We start from the raw sequence: 24,630 nt of genomic DNA, 5'->3' as shown, positions 1-24,630 counted from the left end.
TCATGTGGAATAAAAACCACATAACGTAGGGGGATGCAGTAAGGGGAAGGATGCAAAAATTGCTTCCCAATCCACTAGTGGCCCCATGCTTACAGACAAGAGCAGCAATTTTATCTCCTTGCTCCTCATCACTGTAGCCCCTCAACCCATGAGATTGTTAGTCCATGGCTGTTAGTCCACTTGCCATTCCAGGAACAAACTTTCCTGCGACCAGAAGTGTTCCCCTCCCTTCAGCAATCAGAGGAAAAATCCACATCCATCAGCAATTAATTTACTATAAATTTTCAAAGATAAACTTTATGATCCTTTTATGAATGGCTGTTTTCTTTTGTAACGGAAGAACTGTGATGGAAACCTCTTTGTCAGTCATCATACAGCCATACACTGTAGCTTGATATTGGGGTCCCAGAGATTTTAGCAAATCAGCGCAATCCACTGATTCACCCAGATGCCTTTTGCTCTATGCTATTCCTATTAACAATCTGATCTGTATAACTTGCTCAACATTCTAAGTTTATGATTTTACCAACCAAACAAACAACACAGACATTTAATTTGTATCTCCTAGAGAACAATAACCTGCCCAGGACTAACTTGTAGATCTTGCTTCTGTCTTTGGTTGTGGGATGGTGTAGTTGGTGCAGGGCAAGACAATCAATATCTGTCAACCAGCCAACTCCTGCCTACAAAAACCTATCATGGCTGCAGATTACAGAAACTAATTTGGGGTCATGAGCTTTTCATTATTATCTAAAACTAACCAAACCAATGTGCTTCACTTCCTAAAATAGTAACACTATTATTAAACATTTTTTTAAAAAAATACTGTACCCTTAAATACTGTACCCATTTTAAAAGGCTCAGTTTTAAATTATATTAATGTGCTTTGATGCTTATACTAATAAATTAGTATGCACTTCTATTCAAAACATGGATTTTTAAAAGTTAAATCAATTTTTGGATGCTTTAATCAGGAATTTAAATCACTGTTTTAAATATACCCACCTTAAAACTATATGGTTTTAAATGTAGTGAGACATCATCTATATTGTTCAGATGATCTATTTCCTTAATATGAACCCTATTAGTTCCATGAACCCTATTATAATTCCAACATTCAAAACATAAAAAAATAAAGTTATATCATATGACACAATTAGATGAATTAATCCCACCTGAGAAATTTCATTTCTCTTGGCCTCCTCTCAGAATTTCCCAACCGTTTTACCTCTAAATTAACCTGCAAGTTCTGCTTTAAGCAAAAATGAGTTGGAACTTTAGGTGCCAGTTTCAGAATCAATCTCACTTCATGGTCATCTTCTGAACTGCAAGCAGCACCCCAGTAATTTATATGCAGAACTCACAAATATATCTCAATCTGGCAAAAGCCACAAGCTACATATCACAGTGAATTCAATTTTGCTACAGAAAATCCTAGTTTAAATCCCTGGCATACCCATTGAAAGGCTCTCAGGTAGCAGATGCTGGTAATGGCTTTGTTTTGCTGCCAGTAAGTCCTTAATAGTGAGCAGGTACACTTCCTGATATAACAGTCATAGAAGCTTCACTATGAGGCATTGCCTCAGCATGGAAAGAATGATGGTTTAACTAGTTAAATGTTAATATGTTTTTAATTGTTCGATTGCTTTATCATTATTTGTTTGACTGTTTTACTATTGGTTTGATCGTTTTATTGTGTTGGAACCTGCTCTGAGCCCATTATGGGAAAGGGTGGGCTATAAATGTACAGAAACAAACAAACAAACAAATAAATAAATATACTAGTTCAACTCAAGCGGAAACTGCTTCTGTAACACACAAACTGGGCTCAAGAATCTGGGAATTAGCAAGAGAGCAGAGCCAAGCCGAGGTGGATAAGTGGATACAATGCTGGATAGGTGACATGAGATCAGATCTTTCCTTAGCTATGATCTTGGACTTGTAATTCTCTTAATCTCCACAGGGTTGTTGCTGTGATTTTTTTTTAAAAATGGGAAGTGTATGTTGTCCTGAATTGATTTGCTTCAGAAGTGTGTAATAAAGATTTTCTTAAGGCTTGAAGCAAGTGCTACACCTATTAAAATTAATCTCTTATACCTTCTGTATGTTCAGCTAAAAAGTAAGCATTCAAAACACCGAAGTATCAACTATTTTACATTCAGAGGATCTGCAGCTGATACAATTACATTCTGGTTTCCCAGAAACACAGCCTCTTCTTCCTCAATTACATCATCTGAAGTAAGCATGAATAAAGCAGCATATCTGCTCACAGATTATGCACATACATGTTTGAACTTAAACAAAATATAAAATCAGCAATGCCATGATCCTGTGTATATGTAAGCTAATAAAACGACTTCAGATGTGTGTGTGTTTCTCACCTGACTACATATATGTCTTTTATGATGTGCATATGCTAATCTTAATTTTAAAAAACAACAATTGAAGTGGACCTAAATACAATCACGTTGAAAGATTAGTAGATTTTCCACACAGGCCTCTTACCACTTGTTGTGCAATATTGACATTAGACTGTCCAAATGTTTTCGGCAGGAGTTGTTTTCCAAGTGTATTCACTGTGGAAGGGTGAACAGCTACTAATGAAACAACACCTGAAGACACCCAAATAATCACAATTAGAATAAAGAAGAATTGACATGCAAGGCACTTAGCAACCAATCCCGTACTGGTTCAATTGAAAAGAGATCAGTGTGTAATGCTGAATCTTACACGGTGGATACTTTTAAAATTAAACAGCTGAAAATACTTAAGAAAGGAGCACAACTCTTAACTGAGTAAGAACCAAGATAAAGGACTGGAGACCATGCAGTTATAAATACTTCAGTTCATTTCCCCTCAAAGCAGAGATACTAAATATGAAAACAAAAAGAACCAAAGTACATACCCAGGCTGCAAAATATGCTACACAGATGTTGCAGCCAAGCTCCAACTTGTATTAAGACTCCCACATAACACCTAAATGACTAATACAGACTGTTACCTGCCTCTGCTCTAAGATGATTACTCCTTGAAAAATCACACTGTCAGTCACAATGATGAGAACTTCCACATCTACCATCTTAAACGTATGTAGTCCTTATTCCCTGCTATGGCTTTAACTGTCTTACTAACTTCTCAACCAAAATTTACTGCAAAGTAATTTACTATTGCGCTTAGTATACAAAAGAGGGCAAGCCTTACAGCCTCAGCCTTTGCAAGAAGTAAGTCCCACTGACTTCAATGGGATTTATTCCAAGGTAAATGGGCACAGGATTGCCAACAGTGTTCTCATAGTCACAATTTGAGCAAGTTAGAGAAATATTATTGGACAAACACTGACACCTTGTGGTAAAAATATGAACTGTCAATGAACAGTTCTGAGGGGGTTATAAAATTAATTTATTTTAAATGGTAAAAGGGGACAGGAGTCATTTCCTTGATCAGGTACAGATAGATTTTCAGAAATGTGGAAATATTTTTCACTGCAGAATATTATGCACAGACAGTACATACTAGCTGGTATAGAAATGTAAAAATTGGAGGAGGAATCTCTCCAGAACATTTGGGGGAATACTGGAAAAAACCTATTCCCCCCCTTTGTAATGAGTGAAATATTTTAGACAGGGCTTATTTATTCATAATGTACAGAACAAAAAAAATAAGTAAGACAATCTACAGCATTAAATAATAAAAACTTATACAACTGTAGACACATACAACACATTTTTGAGAATATGTTTATTGTTTAAATGAGAGTAATTTTGGCAACAATTAATATGCTATGATGTATTTGCTGACAGTACATTATGAAAGAATTCAGTGTTTTCATTGTATTTGGTATTTGTATATACTGGTAGTCCTATCTATTCTGGCTGTATGAGTCATTTTCTGTACAAATAATACACCTTTTCTTTACTACAAAGTTTGTTTTCTAATTTAACCTTACTTGTTCTGACATCTCAGATGGAAAAAAATTAAGATACTTGTGCTCAGGTAGCATAGTGTTCATTAGCTTGCAATTCCATCTGAAGAAAGGGCTGTATTTGCAATTTTGATGTTAAAAAACCAAGGCATTTTTACTTTTAAACTCCATAAATATGCCAGTTAGGACAACTAGTGCTATCTGATAAATCATATATCCTGTTAAAAAAGCAAAATAAGTTTTGGATTTACAGGACTGCAAGTTTTGTATGTATTGCATATACTTGCAAAATTGCATCAATTTCCCCCCCACATTTCTATTTTTTCTCCAAAAAAGGAAGTTTTCCCCATGGTTTCAGAATTTCCACAATTTTTGCCTCTCTAATTGAGCAGCTTCCTTACGATCAATTAGAAAGGGTTTGACCAAATGCTTTTCATAGAAAATCCCAGGTTCAATCACTGGAATCTTTAGTTAAAACTATCGTTGTTAGTTGGCCTGCAAAAGACCTATGCCTGAGACCATAGGAAAGTTGCTGCCAGACAGAGTAGAGTGAACCATTTCTTACAGTTCTGGTAACAGAAGAAAGAAACCTACAGGAGGTGGTATCTGACAGCTCTGCTCTTTTAACAATTCAGCTTGCAGAAACATGATGCCAGCAGAGTTTCTTGAACGTATAACACCTTTAAGCGCTCATCACGTTCCAGTCTGGTATTTTACTACAGGTCATCTTCAATATCAGCAGTACTTTGGAAATCAGGGCCCTGCAGGATCTGCTGCAGTTCTCCAAGGCCTGTAAAACAGAGCTCTTCCACTGGGCCTTTAGTTGAGGCGGCGGGCGTCGCTCTTTATCTGACCTGTCCCACCCTGTGTGCTTGGAATTGAGCAGCCTCTAGGTCTGACTGACTGTGTCTGATGAGGCAGAATTTTTAGATGGGGTTTTAGCCGACTGTATTGCAATTCTAATCTGTTTTACTGTATTTTATTTTTTCGTAATTGTCTAATCTTGTTGTAACCTGTCCTGAGCCAGCTTTGGTGGGAAGGGTGGGGATATAAACTGAATAAATAAGATAAAATAAATAAATACATGTATCAATTGGAAGGACTGCCCCAACTCTACATGTTTACTTGCGTGGCTGTTATCATCTACTGCCATGCTTATCGCAGCTGAGAATACAAAGCTTAATTATCAACATGCTTAACAGGTTGACTGAAGAAGATACAAGACCAATATGATTTCAGGCTACAGAATCCAGCTGAACTAATGTGACCACAAAGACATGCAATGGTGCACATGAAATTGGTTTCTCACCCATAAATCAAAGGCACAGTAGAAATTAAAGGTCCAGCAGAAAATATGATGAGCCTCCTCTTCCCACACACAGACGCACAGAGGGCTATGTGACAAACTGCAAAGAACTGGTACTGAGGAGGTACTCTGAGCACTACCATAGTACCCTTTTGTGGTTAGGGTAGGCAGAATGCCCACAAGCTTTGCTGAACTATCAAAGCTAGCCAGAACATGCAGATCCCAGAAGTCATCCTCAAAACATAACAACGCTCCCAACTGCCATTAAAACAAAACAAATTAAAACAATACATTGGAGGCAGATACACCTATTTTTTTATTTATTTCATTACTGAGCAGAACAATTCCATTTTCATCAATTCTCAGAGTCAAACACAGGTGTTCACCATACCATCTCTTCAGAATTCAATTGCAACATACAGCAAATCTCCTATTCCCAATGCAGATCTGGGGTAAGCTGGAACCTGAATATATACACATAACTCCTCAGCTGACAAGAAACACACTACAATAATGAAACACACTCCTTTAGACTACTACAAATATCCTCAACACATTGCTAGCCAGAAATTCACTGTGTTTTGTTTACATAGCTAAAGCTGAACCTTATTTCAACCCATAAAGACCAGAAAGCCAAATAATAGACCTATGCGTACGCAACTAGAGCGAGCTTTGCTCTTCTCCCATATATGATGGTGTATTAAGAGCATTACCAACATTTATATACCGGATAGTGTTTCATAGTAATATTGTACATAATTCATTTTTAGGAAAAAATGCTTAAATTTCTCTCTGGAATCAAGAAGACTAGAAGAATTACATCAGTCTAAGTCCACTGAAATCAATGGGCATAGTGGAATAATTCTACATAGGATTGTGCAGCAAGGCTTGACTCCTGTACCTGACAGTGAGTCCCACTGAACACAGCATGGCTTAGTTCTGAAGTAACAAGCATAGGACTGTGCTGTTGGCTGGATCATGCTCAATGTAATTTTCTTATTGTATTGGATGAGAATCAGGGCAGTTTCAATTTGTTTGGCTTAACACGAATTGAACTTCCACAGTGAACTTTAGTGTACATGACAACGAATGCATCATAGCACATTATACATTCTAAGTCACATACTGATGTTGCCTGCCAATTACACCATAATATCAATTCATGTATTAATTTGCAGCATACTACCATTTGGAAAATTAACAAAGCATCCCTGGAAAGGGAGGTGATTGGTGGAATGGATAAATACATCCAAACCTGGTTTCCATGCTCACAGTAATAGGGTGCGATTTGATTTTTGTTTTTTGTTTTTAAATAAAACTTATTTACAAAAATAAATGTATTTGTCAAAGAAAGATCTTACCTTTTCCAGGACTAAGATTTTGGTCTATAAAAACCTTTAGTTCTCCATTAGCTTCAATTAGACCAGCCTTTGAAAGAAGATAAACATTTGTAATCAATATAAAATACTTGTACAATAACATACTATATCAGTAATGGTTTCTCTACCTTAAAACTTGATTAATGACTATAATTTTCGTAACGTTTTGGCATGGTCATATGCATTAAAACAATACTGCTTTAAATTAAGCAACTTGCCTTTTTACTAGATCCAATGGAACTCTCAACTATGAAGCTAGTTATTGGTATGTCCATTCATACAAATGCAATATGTTCACAATAGCAAATAGCCATTAGAACTTTCTCGAAGCTGGAGTTGCTAAATCATCTATCAGGAATGGCACAGGAAGGCAAAGAGAAGGCAGTGTTAATCCAACATTTTGCTCTAGTTGTAAGAATGTACAGGTAAGCAGCTACACCTTTAATTTCAAATTCATGACCAAGTAAATACCGCACCTCAACTTTTTTCTACATCTTCTGCAACCCACTAATTTGATTATCCCGTCCTCTTTCCAAAGAACTTAGGGAAGTGCATGTGAACTCACCCTTCTATTTTGTCCTCTTGTGAGGTAAATTAGACCAAAAGATAGCGAGTGACCTAATATTATTGGCCAGATCTGATTTCCCCAGGAAGAGATGAAGAAACAGCCTAAGTTGGAAAAGGGCACTCATCGTTCGGTGTCTATCATCATCTAGTTAACCAAGAAAAATGAGGAGTCTAGAAATACCTCCAAATTGCATGCCTGATCTTTCAGAGCCAATATTAAGAAATATATCAAGGTTGTCAAACATGCGGCCCAGAGGCCAAATCAGAGCACAGATATTTCTAAAGCAAAAGTGATTCCAAAGTGAGGCAAGAAAGTTATGTAGGAAGGACACAGCTTCACCATGCTTCACCTCTTCCCAGTTCTGCATGTTCATGTATATAATCAAGTACTGAATGCACTGCAACCTATCAGTACTGACTTAACCTCTGCACATGTACTGTGGACCAAACTCAGTACATGCAATTTTGGTCCAGATCAAACTTCATATAATATGCAGAGGTGGAAACTTGCATGCACATACCTAAAGCCCCACCATATAATCTCTTCCCCAAAGAAGCAACTTATTTTTTGCCTAGTGCCACAAGCCCTACCATAATAATTAAGGATTGCCACTACAAAGGTCATAGGCTTCCATCCATTCCCCACTTCAAAGGCCTTTAAATATCCCTAGGTTTTCTTTCCAGCTCTTTCTTCTGTGATTTGAAGTGAATACAACACACAGCTGCAATTTTTGAACCACAATTAGACAGGCTTCAAAATGGCGGGGGAATTAGGGGAGCAAATGATGAAAAAACCTGTTGCCACACTGTGCTCTCTACAGCTAGTTAAGTTGTCACAAAGCTCAGGCATTCAGCCTGGGAGGTCAGACCAGGGCATCACTGCCACCACTACAACAGGTACCCTGGAAATCTGGAGGAAGCATAGTTGTTTATTAGCTCTTTCCAGACCTAGACTGTGTTCTAGGGGTCACTGCCAGTCAGTTTGCCTGCTCCACACACCAAGTAACACATGAACAAGGGAACCAGAAAAGCATCTCTCCAATTGCTGTGAACCCTTCTAAACCACAATTTTGAATCCTGAAGACAAGATGAATTCTAAAATTGCTAAAGTAAATGAGTTCAACACCATTTTAAAGACTAACAAAACACATTCTAGCACAAATTTTCATGAGTTAGGGCTCAAGCAGCCAAATTTATACTTGGAGTTCAAGCAAGAGTGGGGGGGGGGGAGGGAGAGAGAGAGAACTTACAGGGAAAAGCTGGTATAAAGCAAGAACAATCAGACAATTAGACACAAGAGAGAACTGCTGACAGGCAGGCAGGGTATGGCTAACATAAAATTTAATTACAATATCTAGGAACAAATAAGTGGACTCAGGAGGGCAATACAAGAGACCATATTAAGGCACAGCTTACCTAACATATGTAAAAGATGGGTCATGCAAAGATGTTAGCACTTACAAAGAGTTAAGAAATAAAGCTTCTTCAAGCTATGGGGGGAATAAATGTTTTGGATAAATCCTAAATTCATCTGTCTGGTGTTCAGTTCTGTTTTAAGTTCTTTTGATGGAGAACAGTAACTTATCAGCACATCCAGAAACCAGCCCTGGTTTCTGAACATCCCCAATTTCTAATGTCATATGTCTGTAAGCAAGAAAGGTCTGCCATCCAAGGCTTCCAAGAGAAAAACTATTAAAATCCATGACAAGTTTTAGATCACTGATGATGTGGCCTGGTCCATTTTGAGGTTAAGGATAAAACTAGGTGATGTCTCTCAAGAGCTTTTGTCCAGGTAATTAAAATGTCATCAATAAATCTGACAAATCTTAGTGGGTAGGATCTGAAGAAGCTTTGCTCTAAGTCAGCCATTGTATACTGTGGTTTCCCAGAGCTATTCCATCACTCTGTCACAAGACATTGCCAAATATGAAATAGTTTAGGGCAAGGACCAACCAGTGAACCCTGGTAGCAGATTCCATAGTATCGTCAAAATAATGTTCCCAATGTCTTATAGTCCATCTTTGTGAAGGATTTTGGTATATAAAGACTCAGTATCCAGAGTGGCCAAGATAGTATTACCGATGGATTGTAATGTCCTCCGGAAATCAGTGGTTTCACATAGCTGGCGGTGATGATGGCATAAGGCCTGAGGATGGAATTAATATATCCCAGCACATGTATGGTGACAGTATTGAGAAAATAAGCCATCCCAGGTTGCCTGGCTTGTGTATTTTTGGCAGTAAAACAAAAAGGTGAACAGGCCTGAGTTCCTTCGATATAACCATAAAGATTTGTTCCGTGTATGAGTAGGCAATTACTTCATAATTCTGCTCAGCTGCTTCTGGCAGTCCTCTGTGGAGTGTGAGAAAACATAGTTGCACTTACCTGTAACTGATTTTTTAGTGTCCTCTGTGCAGGCACACATGGGACTGCTTCAGAGCAGGCCTGCCATAAATGAATTTTCTATAAGCTTCTAGAATTTACACCTGGGTGCTCCCCCTCCCCTTGGAACATCAGAGCTACAAGCTCTGTGCCCACCCAAAGGATCACACGACAAATGGCAGAGGAAGCACCCTTCTCTCAGTCCTCTTTCTGTTGCCATGGAGATTATGGTGTGGCCCACAGCACAGAAAGGAGGGATGTGTTCCTGCACAGAAGGCATTTGATGAACATAAGTTACAGGTAAGTGCAACCATGTTTTCACCTTTGTGTCTTCTGTGCAGTCCCATACGGAAAATTAGCAAGATCACTTACCACAGACCTGGGTGTGGGCCAATTAATGAAACAGATTGTAACACTGCTTTCCCAACAGCTGCTTCTCTCCTGGAAGCTACATCAATATAGTGTTTGATGAACGTTGACGGAGAGGACCAAGTCGCAGCTCTGCAGATCTCCCTGATGTTAAAGTTGCATTGAAAGGTCACTGAAGAAGCTTGAACCTTCGTTGAATGCACTTTTAGGAGAAACAAGCATTCCAAACCTGCTCTAGTGTAAAATATCTTAATCGCAGATGTCACCCATCTAGATGGGGTTTGTGATGAAACTGCTTTCCCTTTGTTTGGGTCTTTAAAACAAATGTAGAGGTTATCTTTCCTGAACGTTGAGGTACAATCTAAATAAAATAATGCTGCTCTTAACGTGTGCACTGCTTGTTTGGCAATACTGGTAGAATTATATATCTTGAGATAAATGAAAGTAGAAAACCACTTTTGGAATGAAGTTGAGACTGGGTCTCAAAACCACTTTATCCTTGTGAAATCTAGTGAATGGTGGATTGAACCTGAGTGCTCTAATCTTGCCCATTCTGCATGCTGTTGTAAGAATGCTATCTTACAGAATAATGAAGAAATATAACATGAGACCATGGGTTCAAACATTTTATATATTGAAATAGTACAAGAGACAAACTCCATTGAGGGACTAGGGGTTTGACCAGCAGGTACAAGTTAAATAAACCTTTGAGGAATTTTGTATATAGTGCATTTAAAACATAGGCACATAGGCCAATGTGGAAGGCTGGTATGGCTGCTGCGTGAACCTTGCTAGAGGTGGAGGACAGACTATAAAGGAGTCTATAAAGAAAAGGAGATACTAAAAAAATTCTGCTGAGGGGACAAGACTGATTTTCCTGTCCCTTGCCCACATTGTAAAACACTGGTCCCAAATTTTGAAAACTGGGAGCAAATATTTCATGTTTATGGACCACTTGTGTTGAAAGTAAGACCCTGCTCAGGTGATCTGCTAATCTATTGTCTTGCCTTGCTATATATATATATAGCTGTCAACTCTGTTCTGAATGGCCCAATTCCAAACGATTGATACTTTCTTGCATATCTTAGAGAGCTCATTCCCCTTTGTTTGGAGATGTACTGTTTTGTTACTATGTTGCCTGTGGATGGTAGCAGCATCTTTCCACGGATGGTGTTTCAAAGAGGACATATTTAACAGTTCTAAACTCTAAAACATTAATACGGAATCTTCTTGGCTCAGTTGGATACCAGTGCCCGTTGATACAAACTGAACCACCAGAGTGAACTCCCCACCCATTTAAAGAAGTAAAGAGATAAAGGTCAGGGGAGGGAATTGCTAGGAATACCCCTTTTAATAGGCTTGAAGCTAGTGATCACCAAAACAGGGATTGAATGATCTATCTGGTTATAGTTTCCACCATTTTGAAGTTTCTTATTAACCAGTTCTGCAGGGGATGCATGTGAAGTCTCGCATGGCACATTGCAGCTGTCATGGATGCCATGAGGCCTAAAAGCTTCTGAATATGAACAGCTGTTTGGAATCTTGAGCAAGAAAATTTCAACACCCATTTTTGTATTGCTTTAGCTCTACTCACTGGGAGCTATTCTTTATGTAAGGCAGAATTTAGTCTCACTCCGATGAACTCCACTTTCTAAGTAGGAACTAGAATGTGTTTTGGAAAATTTATAAGGACCCCCAACCATTTTAATGTGCTTATTGTCAAAGATATATGTGATGGAAGTTGTAACCTTGATTCCCCAATGAGCAACCAGTCATCCAAGTAAGGATAAATGGAATAGTCACTTAAGCACAAATACACTACAATAACTGAAAAATGTTTTGTAAAGGCTCTTGGGGCTGTGGCTAAGCCAAATCTAAATCTCAAGAATTTCTTGAAAGTTTCATAAATGGTGATGTGGAAACAAGCATCTTTTAAATCTAGGACTGCAAACCACCATCCTTTGTCAATCAAGGGGAAGATATCCTCTACGGTTACCACACAAAACTTGCTGATATCCAAATATTTTCCCCTTAGGTCTAAGGTAGGCCCTACACTACCTCCCTTTTTATCTATCAATAGTTGGCATAAAAACCTTAATGATGTTGGGGGGGGGGGGGAGATTTGCACAGTTCCCTTTTGGAGGAGATGCTGAATTTCTTGCTGCAGAGTCTGGTATCTTGTGACTTCTAGGACATCTTTTGACATAGGTAGGGCTACTGGGCCTATGTCAGCTGAATACAACATATAATTGTCTACAACGCTTAGTTCTGGAGATGTGTATTCAATCTCTAGTACCTTAATAATTCAAGCAAGTTGTTCAGAATATAATTTGACAGGCATGGGGAAGTTGTTCAGAATATAATTTGACAGGCATGGGGTCTCCAATGATACCATCAGGTGAGGAAATGGAAGTGCAATCTCAGCTATTCTCAGATTCCTGGCCTGGCTGGGTCTCATAGTCCCATAGTCTCATAGTCTCCACAGGAGTATACAGTGTCATGGGTTGTTCTATGACTGAGCCAGCACGAAAGATAAGTGGATGCCATGGAGAGCTGTCAGATGCTGATGTTTGCTGGCATGATAAAGATTTTTGTTAAGATAGGGTGCTGAACTTATTTGTTTCGAGGGCCAGATATGACATAAATGAGACCTTGTCGGGCCAGGCCATGTGTCATAAAATGTAATGCCAGGTAGCAGAGATATAAACTTTATAAAGGACACGGACACACACAATTTAAGGTATTTTTACTTAAAATAAAAATATGCTTAAAACATTAGCACTCTTGCAATATTTTGTTTATTTAACAGTCTCTGATAACTGACACCTCTTGTTCTGAACTGCTCCATCAAAATCTGGAGACAATATCTGTGCTGCAGCAATTCTGAGTATGCTGTTCAGGTGTGTATCTGTAAGCTGCAAACCTACTTTTGATTTACTGACATTACAGAAATCTCATGGTCAACACTCTGACACTAGGACCCGGGAGGGAATGAAATGGCTGGGCATTGCAAGCTTTTATTCATAAGTTGCTTTGTGTGCTGTTAAGACCATGTGAAGGCATCATGACACAGACTGAAGCCTATGTGCTTGTCTACAAAACTATAGTCTTCCCCAGAAAAATAACTACAACTTCTAAGAGGCAATGAAAAAATACAGAGACAGCAATGAATAGTGGTATCAGCCTACTATCCGGGAGGCCTGGGTTCAAAATCCCCAGCCTACAAAGGAAATGTGCTGGGTGAACTTAGTCTGGATGTACATGCTCAGCCTAATCCACCTCACTAACTTGTTGCTATTCCTCATCTAGTTCACACTGTTTTATACTAAGAAAGACTGGATTATGAGGACATGAATACAGTGAAAAAGGAGGTGGGGATGGACCCAGCTCATCCTGGACAGCTGTAGTGTAACAAGCCCCCCCCCCACATACACACTCTGTTACAAGGCACACAAAAGCTCATACTTTGAATAAAACTTAGTTGGTCTTAATGGTGCTTTGTAACTCTCCTTTGAGATTGAGGGAGATGGTAAAACAAGTTCTGGCTCTTTCTTTTCCTCCTCCTCCCAGCCAATGAAGGGAAGATAGACTTGGTTTTCTATTTCTCCTATGCAACTGAGGGGGCCTGGCAAAGCAAGTTGTGATGCTGCAGCAGCTCCAGAGAATAAAGCAGGAGCCAGCTGCTTGCGGGATGGATGTTAGCCTTTTGGTGGCTTGTTCCATCCCGTAGGCCATATGTTTGGCACTCCTGTGTTAAGGGGTGATTAATTCAATCACATCCTCATTGGAAGATTAGTACTCTTCCAAAGCCACAGAGGGGAAAGGAGTACAAGGTTTTCAAAAGTGTGATGTGCTTTCATCAGAGGAGTGGCAACCACACTGTAAGCGCTTTGACTTCTAAGAGATGGAGAACCCTGGGTAGGAGGGGTTCCCAATAGCAAGTGATGTGGAGACACTGAAAGCTGAGTTCAAGTTGATGATGACAGATGACAAGATGAGCCATTCCAACACTGGGGTGATGTTAAGGGGAATTCTGATTGACCTATAGGAGAAACAGCCTGTCTGCATTGTGCTGGTACTCGATAGGCAGTTCAGAAGCCACCCTTGGTGTCTGAGCGACACTTCCAACTTCAGGTTTTGATTGCGAGACCGGCACAGGGACCACTGAAAGGATCTTGGCCCTTTGAGGGGAATCCAGTTTTTGGCACTCCAAATGACTGCTCCCACAAAGTAGCCTTGAGGCAAAGCGCCCTTTCTTGCCATGCTTTTGGGGTGAAGAGGCTACATGCCTGTCAAGATGATGCATTGCATCCTTCCCCCCAAGCATATGAGGCACTGGTCATGGTCATCATTTTGCACAATTTTTGTGCCACAATTGTGGCAATTTTTAAGGGTGCCAACCAGTGTTCCCTCTAAATTGAGTTAGCATGAGCTAGCTCACAGATTTTTAGCCTCCAGCTCACACATTTTTGTCTTAGCTCAGGAAAAATGGCCCCAGAGCACACTAATTTACGCAGTAGCTCACAACTTTAACACCAGTAGCTCACAAAGTAGAATTTTTGATCACAAGACTCTGCAGCTTAGAGGGAACATTAGTGCCAACTATATTACGGTAAAAATGACGTAATCAAAAAAGACATAATCAAAGAAATCTTTCTGAAGCTGTAGTACCTTCTTTCTCCATATCAGCAGAAAAGAGACTGAGGGAAGGGTGCTCCATTCAACCCTTGTCTTGCCTACATTGATGGCCTGTCATAGCCAGCTATGTAGCATAATTTGGAGAATTACAGGGTTCAATTATTCTGTTTTAATATAAGCCTTTTCATGGACTAAAATGGAGCCTTGTTTAACTAAGCACCATTTAAAAATATATATTTATTTAAAAGCATGCATTTAAAAACTCTCAGAAGTATAATTTAGGTTTGATTTTCCTTATCTCACATAGTAGACAGAATGCATCTTTTAAGCTAATGTCTGCTGTACCCTGTGAGATTTAATAAACCAATTACAGTTTCTACAATTAATAAATTACATTTACATTAATGAGGTGACGGCCTCTAGATATGTGTTGAGATCATAAATATTTCCTAATGAGAAGCATGAAGAATTCTGAGAAAGTGCATGTTAAAATAGATACTTCTAGGATGATCCACCAGGGAACTGAATACCTTGGACTGTCACGATGACAATTATCTATTGCAAAGATCCACTGACAAGTCCATCAGAAAGACAGTGTCATGGAGTTCCAGGCAGAGCTACATCATAACCTTTCTCATTAGGCCAACCTGCAAATCAGAAGCCTTCTTCTCCCTTCAGCCTTCATAATGAAAATCATTTTGCAAGCAGGTTTATAAGCAAGTTACTCAGTTCTTAATGACACAACAGGAACATACAAAAAGCAAAATAATTTAGCAATATCATTTGTTACAGAAGGAAATATATTTATGGTTGAAGAGTCTGGCAAATTCTTTTTTAGCCACAATAGGAAAAGAACTGCCTATCTGAAATGTGTCGGCGTAACTATATTCGACACAATTACTATTAGAGAGGGACCTTTAAGACAGTGAATTTTATAGGGACATTTTTCCTGTTTATTGCTGATATGAATTTTTAAAATTTGTTTTAATTTTGCAAGCTCTGTAAAAACAATTAAAATAAATGAAAATATTTTCCATCCCAGACCATTTAAAGCTGAAAGACCCACTTAAGAGCACTGTCTGCTGGGGTGGGGGCAGGGCTGGCTCGCCCACAAGACAAACTAGGCATTTGCCTAGGGTGCGGGCAGAGCACGGGATGCCAAATTGGTCCTCCCCCCTTCCCATGCCCTAGACAAATCCCTACTTTGCCACTTCCTCCACCGCCCCCTCCCCTCCTTCGTAGTTGGGCCACCGTGCCTCCTCCCTGCTATCTGTCATCTTCCTCCGCCTGCCCGCCTCTTCCCCTCCTTCGTAGCTCGCCCACCCCATCTCCTCCCTGCCATCCATCGTCTTCCTCTGCCCATCCCTTCCCCTCTTTCATAGCTTGCCCGGCCCACCTCCTCCCTGCTGTCCATTGTCTTCCTCCGCCCGCCCCTGCCCAGCCTGCTCCATGTCATTTGTCCAGCATGTGGGTGGTGGGGCACGGCACTACAGGATGCCGCCGCTTAGGGGGGTGGCAGGCCATAAGTCTGCCTGGGGTGCCATGCACCCTAGGGCCAGCCCTAGATGGGGGGAAGGGGTACAGAATTGCAGAAGCCACACAGGTGGTTGTGCTCAGATTTCATGTGGTTTCCCCTTAAACTTGGGCACTGATCTGGCCCTTTTAAGGTAAGCCAACTTTTTGGTAATCAGGTAGTGGTCAGAATGTGGATGGCAATCACTGTCCTGCTTACACGCATCCTCCCAAACAAAGAGAACACAGATCAGAACCTGTTCAGTTACAAGCAGTGTTCCCTCTAAACTGAGTTCCTGTGAGCTATTTCACAGCTTTTTAGCCTCTGACTCACACATATTTGTCTTAGCTCAGCCTGCTAAGGAAGGATGGCTCCTGAGCACACTAATGTATTCTGTAGCTAACAAAAAATTTTTACTCACAAGACAGCTTAGAGGGAACATTGAACATGAACATATGAAGCTGCTTTATACTGAATCAGACCCTTGGTCCATCAAAGTCAGTATTGTCTACTTAGACTGCCAGCAGTTCTCCAGGGTCTCCAGCTGAGGTTTTTCACACCTATTTGCCTGGACCTTTTTTAGTTGGAGATGCCGGGGATTGAACCTGGGACCTTCTGCTTACCAAGCAGATGCTCTACCGCTGAGCCACCGTCCCTCAAGTCCAGTGGCATTAGAGCAGCAGTTTCCACAAGTCCAAAGTTACTTTGCACGGTAACCAATCTGGGGCTGGCACAAGGTTTTTTGGTGCCTTAGGCACTTGGAATCCATCTGTCACAACTTCCCTCTTAATTTATGTGTAATGTTGCCACCAGGAATTTAATTCCAAACAGTTTATTTAACGTTCCCAACTGAATTTGTGCCCAAGCTCTAAGGCTTCTTCGTTGGACTATGTGGCCCTGAGGCTGAGACTCTTATAATTTAATATCATAGGACTCTAGGATAATATAAAACTTTATTTGTACAATATATGTATTGGTTTCAAGATGTTTATAGCTAATTCTTCAATGAATAATAGTAACTTCTGACTGAAGTATCACTCACTTCATACTCCTCACTCTCAAATCCTCCTTTTCTTGACTTTCTGACAGCTTCTGTCTCTCACACTCCTGTAATACTGCAAAACAGTATTAGGTTTTAATTCTTTTATCTAGCCCCTAACACACCCTCTAAGTATTCCTACTTTTCTTCTGTAGAATCTTAATGCTTTTCACAGCACTAAACAGAAGACTGCTTCTCAGACTCTGCAGACTGCTGATTGACAACAACTGACTATTAACTGCTGCCACTCTGCTGAAAGTTCACTACTCTCTTTTCCTCCCTCCACACATACTTCTTAGTTCCACCCACACTCTCTCAATCACCAATAATCTCACTCACTCATTCCCCCTCTTTCACCCCCCTTCCTCTACTGCAACTTTCCAACAATTAAAGGAACACACACACATAAATTCAAATAATTACACACCATCTATTCCAGCAATCTATTTTCTGTAGTGCTTATGAAGAAATTCATTTTTTCCCTTGGATGTTTGAAACGAAATGAGCGAAACCTCCACTCTGAGTTTTAAAACATTTTTTCCTTCCTAGGCACAGAACAGGCAGGAAGGGGGAAGCTTTCTAGACTAACCTCATTCCAGCTTCATGCAAATGGCTAATACGTCAATGAAACAGTCAAGTTTCCCCTCCCCCTCAAGCCCGGGACAGAGATTTGGAGATGTTAAATACTAGAGAGACTTCAGGAAGGAAAACTCTAGAGAGATCAGGAATAGTTTTTTGACCCAGCCTGACCTGACCAGTGGATGGGTGGAGAAACCCTCTTTGCTCCATGGAGAAGCTCTCATTTGTGCTGGGTCCATCAAAGCAGACAGAACTCTTAACTGAGGCCTGGAGAAGGCAGCCATTTAATCATGTGTTGTTCTGGAGTACTGAAGGATGCTTCAAAGTAATGTCAACTCTGTAGAGATCTGTAACTTCCTAAGCTAAGAAGTCTGTCCTATATTCTAACATCTGATAGCTAATGTCTAGAGACAGGGGCAGAGGAATTATATTTTACCCATTTCTTTTGAATTCCTTGCTCAGTCTGGTTCTGTACTAAAGTATGCTTGTTAACATTTTCTTTTTAATAAATTCATTATAACTTTGGATGCTGGTAGTGGTTCTCTCTACCACACAGACCTCAACTGTCTTGGACATGCTATTTTAAAAGGAGTGCAAGATGGAAGGCAGTCAGTTGGCAAGTGGTTATTCCTCCAGGGGAGCACAAGGCAATTAACAGCCCAAGTGGTGACTAGGAGCTGGGCAGCAGAGGACACAGGGACAAGACGTCAGAACTTGGAAGGGAAGCTGGAAGTCCTAACCCTCCCAGTGGGGACCTACAAAGCTCAGGTGGTAAATCTCCAGGTGTTGGGAAAACCCTGGAGGGCAGGAGGGAACAGGGCCTGCAGGCTACAGCAGGCTCATTCCACCACAGCACTCAACAAGTTATTTTTGAGAAACCAACAAACATCACACAAAGGATGCAGCTGCACCCATGATGAGCCCCAAGCAGGTGGGAGTTCATTTTCTCCTCCTCCTATCACAGCTGGAGTTTGAAGATGCGTATGCAGGGGATGCTGAGTTAAGGAGATATGAGAAGATGGCAGATGGTGGTGAAGAGGCTGGCAGCAAGATGCTTGAGGCAGTACATGTCCTACAACAGGTGTAGGGCAGGAGGCACTGTAGGGGACTGAGCAAGATGTTGATCTGCTGAATATGCAGCACCAAGACAGAGCCTATGCATGCCCATGCTTCTTTTCTATTTTCCTCTCATTTTTCCATGGCATGCTTTCTGACCCCTTCCCCCCCTTTTCTCATCTACTACTGTGGGGACCCAAGTCACACAATGTTGTCAGATCAGCATTTGATATCAAGCAATCAATCGGTTCTCTACTTAGCACAGTGATCTATGCAATGGTCACCTCCAGACTGGCCTACTGTAACTTGCTCTATGTGGGGTTGCTCTTGAGGCTGATCTGGAAACTCCAAATGCAGCAGCACACTCACCTTAAACAGCACACATACAAGTGCTTCATTAGTTGCACTGGCTTCCAGTTGAGTACTGGATCAAGTTCAAGGTTATGGTTGTAACATTTAAAGCCTTTTGTGGTCTGGGACCAACATATCTGCAGGACTGTCTCTCCCAGTATGCCCCTCAAACAGCTTTACACCCTAAACAGCTAGTGGTCCCTGGCCTAAAGGACATTTGCTTAGCCTCAACCAGAACATTTTCAACTCTGACAACAGTCTGGTGGAACTCCCTCTCAAGTGAGACCTGCCCTGTGGGACTTGTTACAGTTCTATAGGGCCTGTAAAACGCCTGGTCTGCAGTTGAGGCAGCAGGTGTCTTAATTACATCAGCCTCCCCTGCTCTGCCTGGTATCATCTATTCTGTGCTGCTGTTTTGCTTTTATTGTGCACTCATATGGACAGCCTTCTCAGGAATTTTTATTAATTGTACTCAGGGCTTTTTCGTATAAAATCTCAGCAGGAACTCATTTGCATATTAGGCCACACCCCATGATGCCAAGCCAGCTGGAACTGCGTTCCTGTGCATTCCTACTCAAAAAAAGCCCTGATTGTACTGATCACCATCTGGTTTATTGTAGGTTTATATTTGCAATTATGTTTTTAATTCTTTAAATTGCTGTGTAATCATGTTGTATAATTAGTGTTTGTTACTACTGATCACAGAAGCAGGTCAGTTCTGCACTAGACCTTTAATCCTGGTTCAGCTCTGTCCCCAAACTGACTTTCTACACTTGAATCATGGAATCATAGAAACCAACTCTATGGGCGTTTTCCCACAGAGCTTACCTCGGAGCGACGTCCCTCTTCACCGCGCAGCGTCTGCGCGGATTTCCCACCAACTGCTCCGCATAACCAGGAAGAGCCGTGGCTTTTGCGTCGTTAACGTAAACTGGTTTTTAGCGGTTTACATCTGCGACGCAAAAGGTCTGTGCTCAGATAATTATGTCTTGTCCAGAGGTAGAAAGCACCAGCAATTCCATTTCAATTTGCAATTTCTTAAAAACCTGCACCCTTAGTTTCATTTGGCCTCCCTATTTCCATGTTTTCCATCAGACTATTTGCCAATATGAACCTGAAGATGGTAAGTGCAAAGAGAGGAAAAACTTTCAAAACATCAAGCACCAAAGCCCACTTCCAGATAGAAGACTGATCTCATAATGGTCTTACCACAACCACACCAGTGCACCTTATGTTCTCCAACCTGCCTATATTCATTCCACATTCACTATTTTGCATTACGAACTGACACTGTATTTTCTTTCCATGTAATTATTTGATTATTTATACTGGTGTCCACCTTTCTCAATAAGACTCAAGGCAGGTTACATAGCACAGGTCAAATACAATCAACAGGAATGGACATCCAATGAACAAATTAACAGGCTTTGGACTACAGAAATCTGAAAACGGAAATCTCAAACAGAGCTGAAACAAAGCACCAGCTTTTAAACACAATATATTGGTATAGAAACTAGTCTGTAGCATATTTACAGTGATAAGTACCAATACAGTAGGGTAGGCAACATCAGTCCCTCCCTATCCCTTTACCAATGCAACCTCCTAGCCATTTCATTACTGTATAAAGTGAACTTCTATTACAAACTAGTGTACAAAACCTCTTAAAATTCCTCAGTATGCACTGACAAAAATCTGTAAATTAGTAGCTTATATAAAAACAAGCCAAATAGAAATTTTAAAGCACAACTCAATTTTAGCAGCACTGTGAAGTTTCAAGTTTTCAAAACAATGAAGAAACAAAGTGATGGCATGTTACAATCAATGGTACTTAAACCTTTTCCACAATACATCTGGAATTTGTGAATACATATGAATTGGTGCATCTTCCTCATCTGAGCATAAACGAGCCACTGTAACACCTGTAATTTACAAATTATTCTGTGGACTGACTTTTTAAAAAAACACGAAGTTTTGTTACCATGAAGCTTTACTGAATAGAACATTCACATAATTTTTTTAATAATCTGAAATGATGGAATTTGCAGACATAAGAGTTCCAATGAATGTATTAAAGATATTTCAAAAATATAATAAAAATGTTTTTAATGTACTTAATATTAAGTACTATGTGATACAAATTTTGTCAGATACAACTCTGATTTATACCAGACACATTGCAACATTCTTTCCTACCTTAAATCTGCAAGACAGAAATTCAAAAAATGTTTTCAACACCAGACTAAAACATCTCTACAATAAACACAGTGGATACATGCAATTCAACTGCGAGAAAAATGTAGATTGATGTTTTATATAGCTAGCGAAGCCCTCTTAGCACCAACAGTTCAAACAGTTTGCTTTCTGTAAAAAAAAAAAAAAAATCAAGTCCCAAAGCTAACTATACTTCATTAGATGCAAATTCCATTGCAGCAAGTATGTCTATATCCAAATAAATGGCTTCAAAATAAGAAACCAGTAGATTGCTCTCAGAGGTCAAGCACACCAATTATAAATGAATGAAGTATTTTAACAATGCACTAATGGATAAACTGTATTATTGGCCTTTGCTAAATCCCATATTTCATCTAAACATATTTCTATAGCAAAGTATCTTTCAGAGCAATTTCAAAGCGCTGTCAGCAATTTGTTTTGGATTCAGGTATGCAGAATGAAAACTGTTTGGAAGCTGTATTGTTCATTGCAACTACTTGCCTCAAAAGAAGTCATATCCAAACCACAGAAAATATCATGCTTTTTTGTATGGAGCAGACACTATCAGACACAAATATCTGCAATGGTACCATTATACTAAGTTTTCATTTTCCCACACAAGCATATTACATGTCCCTTAAACTGAATCCAGCGTTAACTTTGACTTCTCTGGAAAAAAAACTATTTACTGGGAAATCTACTATTTACTTCTCTGGAAAAAACATTTATGAATGAGTGGTACATTCTAAACATTTTTATCTCGGCCATTTAGAACTAAGCTTTCACTAAAGCTAGTGCCACTTAATTTCTTAAGTATCCCAAGCATCCTGAAGGAGAACAGCTGTTCATATGAGCTTTTGATCTATACCTTTCAGAAAAAGTTGCACTGCATAAAATAAATTTACTGTACATGGAACAATATCATTAAATTAGATTTGTACACAATCTTAGGTCTATACATACAGCAGGAGGAAGTGGAAATGAGGTGGCAAGAGTGCTGAGGTGGTGGCAGAACAGTGTGTACCACTTCAGACAGCAGGTAAAGGATTACATTTTTCACAGTTCGCATAAATTACTGATGTACTGTAACAGGAAACTAGAGCAATCTGCAGTGTGTAGGCTAAAACCTTCCCTTTTTAATTTGCACAGAGTTTTTGAATAGCAGAACATTTTAAACGATTATCCACCTTGAAACTGACTAAAGAGGCAAGCCTGGATTTGGTACAAAATGCCATCCATAACCTAGCATGAGATCTAACTTACTGAAGTAACAGGCACAATAATATTCAGTTCAACATGTACGGAAACAACAAGTTGCCCAAGAAGACCAACATGAACACATTTTATTTCAGAAGAGGAAACTTTGCAAAAATGAGAGGATTAGTAATATGGAAGTTGAAAGGGAGGGTCAGGTCTCCTCAGACTGCTAGGAAGATCTCTTAATCTACAATAAGTGACCCCTAGACAGAATATATATTACAGATTAGAAGAGGTATCAGCAAAACTAAGAGAACATCAATATACTTAATTAGCAAGATGAACAAAGTAATACACTGAAGACTTCTTTAAGAAGTAAATGAGTAAAATGAGAAAGGGACACAAACCCTGAAAACAAGTATTAACTGCAAGGCAGGTGAAATGAGAATTTAATTTAAGAAACATATCGCTGAAATCTAAGATTTGCTTTAAAATATTTAAAGGAAGAAAACTGAGACATTTGCTGAGAAAGAAGTAAAAAGATTGCTAAAAGAAGAAAGGAAATTGCAGAAGACCATCAGTCTGCTTTATGGATGATGTGAGGCAGCAACCAGTGGTAGAACCACTGTTTTCCGGGATTGAAAAACTGAATCATCAAGCTGCTGTTCTAGGACTAACTGGAGGATAGTCTTCTAATAAAGTTTTAGTTGATACCTGTGAAACTTAGGCTGTTTTTACAGTTTTGTTCCTACTGAAGCTGTTCTATTGCACCATTCTCCAGCTTTGCAATTCAGCTCTGTTGCATTATTTGTATATGCTGCACATGTTATACTCTTTAGTGAATTGTCCTCTGATTTGTATAATATAATTACATTCACCGTTAGTTGTATCTTTACTGTATACTGTTTCTATTGTGTTTTTAATTGTGTAATCCATCTTGAGCCTCAATGAGAAAGGTGGACTAAACAACCTAAAAATAGAGGCATTGCCAAATCCAGAAGGCATACACTAAGGACACTTAAAGAACTAAGATGTGAAATGGTTGATCTAAGATGCAAATTGTCATTAAAACTGGCTTCCTATTGGAGTATTTGAAAGCAGCAAATATAACAAAAAGTGAAATAAAGAAGATTCAGGAAGCTAGCCTGAGATACATTCCAAGTAAATTGGCAGATATCAGTATTAAAGATGGAACAATTAGGCATACAGAAGAACAAGCCATACAGAGAAACAATCAGCACGGAATATTTCAGGACTTGACAACTGCATAGATAAGGTAGAATTTCAAGACTTGAATTTTCAAAAAGCTTTTGGTAAAGTGTCTTACCAAAGACACCTAAGTAAATGTAACCACTGAGAGTAGAAGTAGTTATCCTAATGGAAACAAATATACAGGCTGAGTCTCAAAGGGAACTGTATTAGGACCTATGCTATTTTAACTTGTACGTAAATTATGTGGAATGGGGAGTAAGCGGTGAAGCAGGTACATATACAAATTTAAAAACTGCTCAGGAAGGTAAAAACAAAACACATCAAGAAGCTCTCTTCTGTGTGAGGAGACAACACCATAAAAGAAGTGTAAACAGATGCACTGCACCATGGTAAAAAAAATCCCAACTTTCCTTATATACTGATGAGTGTCTGAACAGGGGGCCACTGGCCAGGAAAGAGATCTTGGACTCATGGCGGAAAGCCCAATAAAAATACTGACTCACTGTGGAAAAATAGCAAAAACGGTAAATTCAAGAAAGGAGTGAAAATAAAACCAGTACTGAAATATCCTAGTATAGATCTATGTGGGAAACAGGATGCCAGACTAGAAGGAGCACCAGTCTGACCCAGCACAGCCCTGAGCCTGCTTCGGTGGGGAGGGCGGGATATAAATCTAATCTCTTCTTATGCCCTTCTTTTAATTTTATGGTGTTCAAATGTCATTTGCAAAACACACATACAAACTCAAATTTGATGCAGATTCTCAAATAAAGAATTAAGTAACAACAACTAGAAGCCTAAATGTGAGGGTCCAAATTGTAGTTCTAGCAGCCTATGTATCCTTGGCTCCCTGGTTTGACTAGCCTTCCAAATCTTCCTCTCTTGGGCCTTGTACAGTTTTGCTATAAT

General features: G+C 39.6%; 1 protein-coding gene across 3 annotated transcripts in view; it reads right to left on the bottom strand.

Moving 5' to 3' along the window:
* Window positions 1-24,630, bottom strand: part of TFDP1 (transcription factor Dp-1) — a 40,913-nt gene that overhangs the window by 9,789 nt on the left and 6,494 nt on the right. For all 3 annotated transcript variants that reach the window (XM_060233722.1, XM_060233723.1, XM_060233721.1), the window contains exons 3-4: window positions 6,590-6,656; window positions 2,506-2,612 (exon numbers count right to left, since the gene is read on the bottom strand). In XM_060233722.1, coding sequence (XP_060089705.1) covers window positions 2,506-2,612; window positions 6,590-6,656 — 174 coding nt within the window. The remainder of the gene's footprint in view (window positions 1-2,505; window positions 2,613-6,589; window positions 6,657-24,630) is intronic.

The sequence above is a fragment of the Heteronotia binoei genome, chromosome 3, assembly GCF_032191835.1.
Source record: "Heteronotia binoei isolate CCM8104 ecotype False Entrance Well chromosome 3, APGP_CSIRO_Hbin_v1, whole genome shotgun sequence".
Lineage (NCBI taxonomy): Eukaryota > Metazoa > Chordata > Lepidosauria > Squamata > Gekkonidae > Heteronotia > Heteronotia binoei.
Note: the sequence above shows the minus strand (reverse complement) of the source record. Positions and strands in the feature narration are given on the sequence as shown.